This window comes from Myotis myotis, unplaced genomic scaffold (genome assembly GCF_014108235.1).
Source record: "Myotis myotis isolate mMyoMyo1 unplaced genomic scaffold, mMyoMyo1.p scaffold_m19_p_3, whole genome shotgun sequence".
Taxonomy (NCBI): domain Eukaryota; kingdom Metazoa; phylum Chordata; class Mammalia; order Chiroptera; family Vespertilionidae; genus Myotis; species Myotis myotis.
The window spans coordinates 53,553,793-53,562,638 of NW_023416335.1; the positions used below are offsets into that span (position 1 = coordinate 53,553,793).

The 8,846-nt window shown below is 50.4% G+C and overlaps 1 protein-coding gene across 1 annotated transcript; it reads left to right on the plus strand.

Annotated features, from left to right (window-relative positions):
* The first annotated feature begins 3,963 nt into the window (after nucleotides 1-3,963).
* On the plus strand, nucleotides 3,964-8,425 carry SPRY2 (sprouty RTK signaling antagonist 2). The gene is made up of 2 exons (XM_036299292.1): nucleotides 3,964-4,443; nucleotides 7,298-8,425. Exon 2 carries the CDS (start codon nucleotides 7,349-7,351, stop codon nucleotides 8,294-8,296), a length of 948 nt encoding a protein of 315 aa, XP_036155185.1. The 5' UTR covers nucleotides 3,964-4,443; nucleotides 7,298-7,348; the 3' UTR covers nucleotides 8,297-8,425.
* The last annotated feature ends 421 nt before the right edge of the window (nucleotides 8,426-8,846 follow it).

Sequence of the window (8,846 nt, forward strand, 5' to 3'; positions counted from 1 at the left end):
AGATAAATAAATTTCCTTGATTATAAAACTAACAAAGTAACCAAATCATCAATGGCTATTAATTCTTCTTTGTTTCAAGAACACATCATATCCACTGGAGAGGGGGGGCGGGTAGGAGAGGCCGGGGGAAGGTCAAGGGGGGGAAAAAAAGAAGACATATGTAATACTCTTTGTAATACTTTAAGCAATAAAACAAAAAACAAACAAAAAAAGAACACATCATATCACTGCAAGATTTCTCTTTGGTTATCAAAACTGGTTCTGAACCCAGTAAGGTCAAGTGATTTGGTCAATCTCAAAAAGAAACTGGAACTAGAGTTGCTTAAAGCTACATTCGCCTATTACTACACATAAATCAGAAGCTTAGATGAGTAAGTGCAACCTTGAAAATATCTGACTTAACTAGGCCGACATACCTACTGGTAAAAAAGCATGTCCTCATTGTCCATCCTGATGTCTTCTACCAAAGATAAAAATAAGCAAAATTCACATAGGTCCCACTCAGGGGACATATAATACTTTCAACAATAAAGATTTTTTAAAAATAAAAGTAATAAACAAACAAACAAACAAGCCCAGCCAGCATGGCTCAGTGGTTGAGTGTCAACCTACGAACCAGGAGGTCACGGTTCAATTCGCAGTCAGGGCACATGCCAGGTTGGGTTTCGGGCTCAATCCCCAGTGTGGGGCATGCAGGAGGCAACCAATTAATGCTTCTCTCTCATCTTTGATGTTTCTATCTCTGTCTCCCTCTCCCTGCCTCTCTGAAATCGATAAAAAGTATATTAAAAATAAATAAATACATTGAGAATAGTTATAGCTATAAAAGGAAGTAAATCCAAATAAATGAATATGGAAAGTAAAATGAAGGCTGAGGTCCCAAATGTATGACATACAGTCCTGTTCAACTGTTAGGACTAAGTAGGCATGTTACCCCCAGAATTTGGAGAACTTGGTGCAGCATGAGTTTCCATGGACTTGATATTTTTCAACATTGAGTAAATGGCAACACCTATTCAGGCATCAGGGCTGCCTCTCTGGAAGTCTCCACAACACATTTGAAAATGGACCCCATTGTCAAGTTTTGCATAACATTCTTTCATAATTCCAAAGAATCATCCAGAATTAATCCCAGCCATAATTTTGTAATGCAACATGAAAATCAACTTGGGAATTCGTTACAAGAGCTGCACCAAACGCTTCATTGTGTGTACATGCACATGCATACACATAAACATAATTCCTCTTAGGGATTATAACTCCCTAAGTAAACTTTGAAGGCACAATATACTGCTTTATACACCATGTCTGAAAAATAATAATTGCACTACATAAAATAAATAGTAAGGAGTAAATTAGAAAGAATCCAACAGATTTCTGTTTTTACCTCGTGCTTAAATTATAGGTTAAATGTTTTCCCAGCCAGCAAGTGGGAGGCTGTGGGGAAGGAGGGGAGAGCTAGATTACATGGGATTCCTTCTAGCTCATGAAAGATAAATATAATTTCCTAGCTTCTTCCCTACTGACTTGATAAAAATATAAGGTACTCTAACCAGCCGGAAGCTCCTTTTTTAAAATTCCATTTTATGCTTTGGTCCAGAACAACCTGTCTTCGCAGAGTTCCTGCAGCGCTGGGAGAATAGCATGGGCAGTGTCTTCTAAGCAGCAGCCTGCGGGGGCAGGGGATTGAAGAGGCGAAGAGAAGGCGTCTCTTTCACCTGTTCGGCGGCGGGCGCTGGGCAGCGCGTTCCGACCAGGCTTGCACAACCTGGCTGTGGCCCCCAACTCCTTCTTGGTAAAGGCTGGAGTTCTTCCGAACCCAAGGTACCTAGTTTCGCATTACAAACAGAATGTGTCGGAGGAGATGATAGGGAAAGCTACCTACTATGGCATTTATGTTACAAATACTTTTTTTTTTTTTTTTTGCATTTTGAACCAGCCGACCTAATGTATATTTTATGAGTAAAAGCAACCTCGCCAGAGTTTTGGGGAAGAAGGCTGCCGCAGCCCCGCGCCTGGCGGGCGCCCTCTGGCGGCCGGACGCGCCGTAAGAGCCGCGGCGCCTGCCGTCACCCGGAGGCTCTCAGAACTAGGGCGTCGGGGGAGCGGCTGGCGTGGGGAGGGTGGGCTCGGTAGATCGGCGCCTGCAGCCCCCGGGACGCGGCAGAGCCCTCTCACCGAGCCTCGTCCACCCTCACCCGAGGGTGGGGGGGCACGTAGGCCAGCGCCCGGAAATAACGCATGGCACTTCCCCTGCCATCTCTGGTTCTAAACCCCGGGAGAGGGGGGAGAGCCCTAACGAAACATGGAGAAGGGAGGGCGAGGACGCCGCGCGGCAGGGAAGGTGCCCGCCCGGGGCGTGCGAGAGCGAGAGCTCGGAGGGGGCAGCGAGTGCCAGGGCGGCTGCAACGGATGTGGGCTGGAGCAGGACCCAACCCGAGGAATCAAGCACCACGTTTTCCTAGCACCGGAGCTCCACACGGGGGCACGATCGCAGGTGCTATTCGGAAGTACTAATCGTACTTCCCTGTGAAAACATTCTGTAAATCACTTGAATCCAATATGAGGAGTTTGTGTATGTGTGTGCGGGGGCGGGGGGGGGGTGTAATTTCTCACTGGTACTCACGCGCAAGCACGTTTCTTAGTAACTGAGCGGCAGTTAGAGCAGTGCGTGTGTATGCATTTCTATCTTTACATTTTTAAGTAGGAAAATGCAGTTCATATTACCGAAATTGACAATAGGGTCTTCTTGAGAAGTATTCTAGGTCACAGAAGAGGAGGAAATGAAAGATGACTGTCCTGGGTAAGAGGAGGAGGAAATCTGCTGTGTAACGGCGAGCCCCCTCCCGTTTCAGAAGCCCGTGATGTGGCCCTTAGTAATCGTGTGTTCATGACTGAATTAACTATTTATTAAAGGGCTTATTGTATGACTTCCACCAGCTATTGTGTAAAACAAAACAGAGAGATCTTCAAAAAGCCTCCATGTATGTAGCTAACCACCCCTTTAAAATAAAATCTAATATTAAAACGGAAAAAACTACAAATTAACACAATCAAACTCAAATCCCCGGGCAGAGCAGAAGGTACTTGAAACCCAAATCTGCATCCCTTTCCCTCTAGGACACGGCTCCGAGGTGGGGGAGGCGGTGGGTGCTGGTGCCTGGTGTATAATCGGGTTAATCCAGTAGACAAAGAATAAACCAATAGCCCTCCCACCTCACTTCCCGCTCCCCTTCCCCTCCCCCTTCTTCTCTCCCCGTCGCCCCCTCGAGGGGGATCCGAAGAGGGGAGGTGGGTTTGAAATGGATTCTGCCATAGTCTTAAAACCTGCAACTTGTTTTAAATGCTAACATTGAGTGGCCCGAATTAGTTTTAAATGTTTATTCCTTTTCCTAGTGGCGGGGGTGGGGGGGAAAGTTCCATAAGTCAGACCGAGCCTATGGCTCGTCCGCATGGCCTCTGGGGAAATCTTAGGGTCAGGGTTTCCTTGAAACTAGATAAACTGACCCCGCGGTGCCCAGCCGGCCCCGCGGGCGCCCCGCGTGACGGCGCCCGGGCGGCAGGACCTGCCTGGGGACTCGCAGGGCGGCGCGGTTGCCCTTTTGAATGCCTCCTGCGGCTCCGAGCGCTGGCGGGCGCTGGAGTGTGAGTGAATGTAGCCCCGCGGAGCCAATGAGCTGGGACCGGATGCGATATATCCTCTGGGACAACAACTGCTCTGTTCCGCCTCGGATCCACATGACGCCACTTACTGCTGCCGCGGCCGCCGCAGAGCTCCCTGCCTCCTCCGGAAAGGCGAGGGCGCAGGCCAACCGCGAGCCCCCCCGGCCGGGCCCCAGACCCTCCTCCTCCTCCTCCTCCTCCTCCGCCCTCTCCTCCTCCGCACCCACCGCCCCCGCCTCGGCCTCGCCGCCGCGCCTCCACAACGCCCAGTCTGCACGGCGGAGAGCTGCGCGCCGCAGCGCGAGCGGAGGAGAGGGGCCGGCGGAGCGCGCAGCGCCCAGGCCCCCGCGCCCGCCCGGCCCGGCCCGCGGCCCCGCGCCGCCTCCGCTCGGACGCGGCGGCAGCCTCACGGCTTGGCCCTCCGGCTTTAGGGTCTCCGTAAGGCCGTTTTCTTTTCTCATTCGCTCATCTGCCAGGAAGAGAGACTCGCCGTTGGCGCTTCGGCCTCCAGTTCATTGAGAAAAACGAGGAAATAACTCCGCGTGCGCTTCTGGAAAGGGGGGGTCGTCGCCTCCAGCCCTGAACCTCGGAGTGTTAATCGGCTGGGGACTTGGCTCCGGATTCTCCTCTCCTTTTTAACTCGCTCCGATTGCCCCGAAGTTGGACTGAAGCAGAGTTTGGAAAGAAGGGGCAAAAGTTTGCATCGGGGCTGGAATTATTTGCACCTCGCTGGAAGAAGAGAATCCAACGGAGAGGGGTTGGTGCAAAGCCGCGATCACGGTGAGGCGCGTTCGGCTCTTCCCCCTCCTGGCGCCGTGGCCGGCGCGTTTTGGGCAACATGGAGTAGGTGCAGCCGGGTCGGGAGTGGGGTTTCTCTCCTGTGGCCTCCCATTCTCTAGCTCCCAGGTTCCCCGGGGAGATCCTGAGAGCTGCCCGCGGGTCTGCCCGGCCGGGGGCTCGGCCTGCCTGGGCGGAGGCTGCAGCGCGCTCGGTGCAGAGTCCCCGGTCCCACGCGCCCGCACTCTGGGGGGTTGGGGTGGCTGGGCTCGCCTGGAGTCGGCTCCCAGCCCTGCATTGGTCCCGAATTCGGCGCTGAGAGTAGGAAAGGGAGAGAAACCCTGTGTTTTCCAGGTCGCCGTTGCAGGCGCCCGCATTTCTAACCTGTACCTCTCGGGGAAGGCGAGGCGAGCCCTGGAAGAGGCTGGGGTGCTCGCGGGACCGAGGGCGCGCGAGTCGCTCGCCTCGCGGGGGCAGCGAGACCTCGCGGGTGGAAAAGGGAGAGGGGGCCGGGTGGGGGAGCCCCCGCCTCTGTCCCGTGTGGACAGAGCCCGGCGCGGGTGGGAGCGTCGCCCTGCCTGGCGCCGGTCGCTGCGGATCGGAAGTGCCGCTTTCTCTTTTTTCCGTTCTCCGTGGTCGGCCTGGGTCACGCTTTTCATTTTTTTATTTTTGGAAGATCGGGCTGACCCAACACAGGAAGAAAGTCATCAAGCGGTCGCGATCGTTTTCCATTACCTGAAAATAGGTGGCAAAAGAGGCTAGTTTTTTCCCCCCTTTGATTGGCTGATATACTTTTTTTCTGTTGGCGCTGCTGTTTTTTTAATTTGGAATCTCGTGCGTTTTTACAAAGTGGTTTCTGTGTCGTTTTGCCCCACCCTTGTGCTGAAGTACTTTCCCCCCTAATCCTAAACCTGATCAGACACTTCTTAATGGGGGTTTCAAAGTAATTTAAAAGCGGGACTAGGAGTGAGGGGACTGCAGGGCCGGGGACGGGGGCGCGGTTGCGAAACAGGCCAGGGGTCGGCAGAAATAACTTGTAAAAAAAAAAAATCTCTCCCCAAAGATGCTGCTTTCCACTGCAATCAAATCGCGGAAAGTTCCCAGCCCAAGGGTATGGGTCCTGCATGCCCGACGTGCAGCGGAGCCTTGGGAAATGTCCTTTATTTGAAAAGTGATTTCTCCTTAACTTTCAGAAATGTAGGTGTGTGCAAGTTGCAGGCGCACCGGTGCCCCTTGATGGAATCGCCCTGTGTGCGCGGGTTAGACCTCCGTGTCGCGGCTGTGCGTCTAAGGCAGGACTTGTCGTCCTCCGGGCGTCGGGGCTGGAAGCCAGTGCCGGATGTGCGAGGGCCTTTGCGGGAACGCCCTGCGGTGGGCTACGTGACCTCTGCCTGGGGGTGGAGTGGCCCGGTTGGGATCTGGGAGGCAGCTCCCTGGGGTCGGGGGGAGTTTCAGCTGGAAAGGGAGGGCTGGGGGGGGGTGCTCCAGAGTTTCACTGCACACCCCCCGGAGGCGCCCGCCCCCCGCCTGCCTTTCGCGGCGGCGATTGCGCACACGGGGGCCAACCTGCCCCCCCGGGCTACCGGGATCCGCACGGAGACCGAGTCCCTCGGGGCCCTGACTGTGTCCCACCTGCTGGGGACGGTGTTGGAGCGCCGATGGAGCCGATAAATGCCGAGAAAGCGAGGGCAAGGTTGTCTTGTCTCCCTTTCTGTTGGGAGTGAGATCCGGTTCCCAGCTCAGCCTTTGCGGGATTGGGAGGCGTGTGTCACCTGCCTGGGTCTCATTTCTAAAAATCAGAGGTTGGGTAAAAGTCTACTTTTGCCCGTTTTTATTCATTGCAGATTTAGTGGTAAAGGGGATGGTAGTTTTTATAGAGAGATTGTAATTAAGGCCATGACTTGTCAGAATGATAGATTTGAGACGTGACACTTGAATTTTAAAACACTTCCGGTTATCACCAACCGGTTTATGTTTTCAAGTACTTTTTTTTAATCTTTTTTTTTTTTTTTTTTTTTTTTTTTTTTTTTTTTTTTTTTTTTTTTAGAAACGGGCAAAGCATTTAAGATTTTGGCATAATTTATTTCTAAAACAGCTACAGAATTTAAGTTCTAGGCAATCGGACTGTAAAATATCTGACTCTGAAGTTGAGAAATTGAAAATAAATTCCGTCTTGTTTGTGTGAGTTTGCTTGATTGTGTTCCTGGCACCTAACAGGATTTGAATCGATTTGTTTTTAATTCTAAAACTTTGTGCCTACTGTGTATTGAATGATAGTGCATGACTGTTGTAAAATTTATAACTATTTTTGGGGGGAGGAATATTTATTTTTTGCCTGCCATATTCATCATATGGGGATATTATAAAGTTACAAAATACTAGCTAAGTAATAGTTTAAGGTATTTGATGTAAAAGCAGACTTAAAGTAAGAATTTCCAGGGTGTATTTATTGATGCTAAAGACAAATTACCATGATAATCTTAATTTGGAAAAGGTGTTCAACTTTTGAAAATGTCAGTTGCAATGGTTATGTTCTAATTCCATGCAATTTTTACAGGGAACCTAACCCTTGCAAATTTTATGTTTATTTGAATAAGGAATTGATACTTACGTGATTGAAACAAAGTCAGCTTTGTGTCACTACACATCACAAGATTAAAGGACTGTCAATATCCAGCCAAAATTTTACATTTTGGTGCCGGCATCGATCATGTGGCTATTCTAATCATTCCCACAGCCACTCAGGAACAATTCCTGTTTCTCTAGAGGAAGTGGGAAGTGAAGAGTTAACTCAGGTGGGTGGAGAGTAGGAAGTATCCTGGAGTGTAAACCTGCTCTTTCCTCTTGGTTTCTGCAGGAATTCAGATGTGTTCTAAGCCTGCTGGAGTGACCACACTTCCAAGACCCAATGGAGGCCAGAGCTCAGAGTGGCAGTGGGTCACAGCCCTTGCTGCAGGCACCCCGTAACAGTGGGAGACAGCGTGGGGAGCCTGACCCTAGAGAAGCCCTCGTCCAGCAGGTACACGTGCTGTCCCTGGATCAGATCAGAGCTATACGAAACACCAATGAGTACACAGAGGGGCCTACTGTTGTCCCGAGACCTGGCCTCAAGCCTGCTCCTCGCCCCTCTGCTCAGCACAAACACGAGAGACTCCACGGTCTGCCCGAGCACCGCCAGCCTCCCAGGCTGCAACACTCGCAGGTCCATTCTGCTGCACGAGCACCTCTGTCCAGGTCTATCAGCACGGTCAGCTCGGGGTCTCGGAGCAGCACGAGGACAAGTACCAGCAGCAGCTCCTCTGAACAGAGACTGTTGGGACCATCCTTCTCTTCTGGGCCAATTGCCGATGGGATAATCCGGGTGCAGCCCAAATCTGAGCTCAAGCCAGGTGAGCTTAAGCCGCTGAGCAAGGAAGATTTGGGCCTGCATGCCTACAGGTGTGAGGACTGTGGCAAGTGCAAGTGTAAGGAGTGCACCTACCCGAGGCCTCTGCCGTCAGACTGGATCTGCGACAAGCAGTGTCTTTGCTCGGCCCAGAACGTGATTGACTATGGGACTTGTGTGTGCTGTGTGAAAGGTCTCTTCTATCACTGTTCTAATGATGACGAGGACAACTGTGCTGACAACCCGTGTTCTTGCAGCCAGTCTCACTGTTGTACACGTTGGTCGGCAATGGGCGTCATGTCTCTCTTTTTGCCTTGTTTATGGTGTTACCTTCCAGCCAAGGGTTGCCTTAAGTTGTGCCAGGGGTGTTACGATCGGGTGAATAGGCCTGGATGCCGGTGTAAAAACTCAAACACCGTTTGCTGCAAAGTTCCCACTGTCCCACCCAGGAACTTTGAAAAACCAACATAGCATTATTAATCAGGAATATTACAGTAATAGGGTTGTTCTTTTTTTTTCTTTCTCTCTTTTTAACACACATATGCAACCAACTAAACAGTTATAATCTTGGCACTGTTAATAGAGGGTTGGGATATTCTTTGCTGTTTGGAGTGAAATGCTTTTGTCCATGTGCCATTTTAACTGATATGCTTGTTAGAACTCAAGGTATGGGATACAGAAGCTGGCGACTCACACACATGTTGCGTAAGCTAAAGCAGCAGACACTCCTAGGCAAAATGTTTTGTTTGTTTGTGAATAGTCCTTGCAAAATTTGTAAATTAGCAAATGACTTTTTTTCCATTGTTTTCTCCAGAGATAATGTGCTATATTTTTGTATATACAATAATATTTGCAACTGTGAAAAACATGTTGTGCCATGCTATTTGGCACAGTCACAAAATATTATACTAATATGTTGTACATTCGGAAGAATGTGAATCAATCAGTATGTTTTTAGATTGTATTTTGCCTTACAGAAAGCCTTTATTGTAAGACTCTGATTTCCCTTTGGACTTCATGT

Bases quoted from the DNA above. Each gene is read 5' to 3' on its own strand.
- SPRY2 (XM_036299292.1), top strand. From the start codon at position 7,349: ATGGAGGCCAGAGCTCAGAGTGGCAGTGGGTCACAGCCCTTGCTGCAG.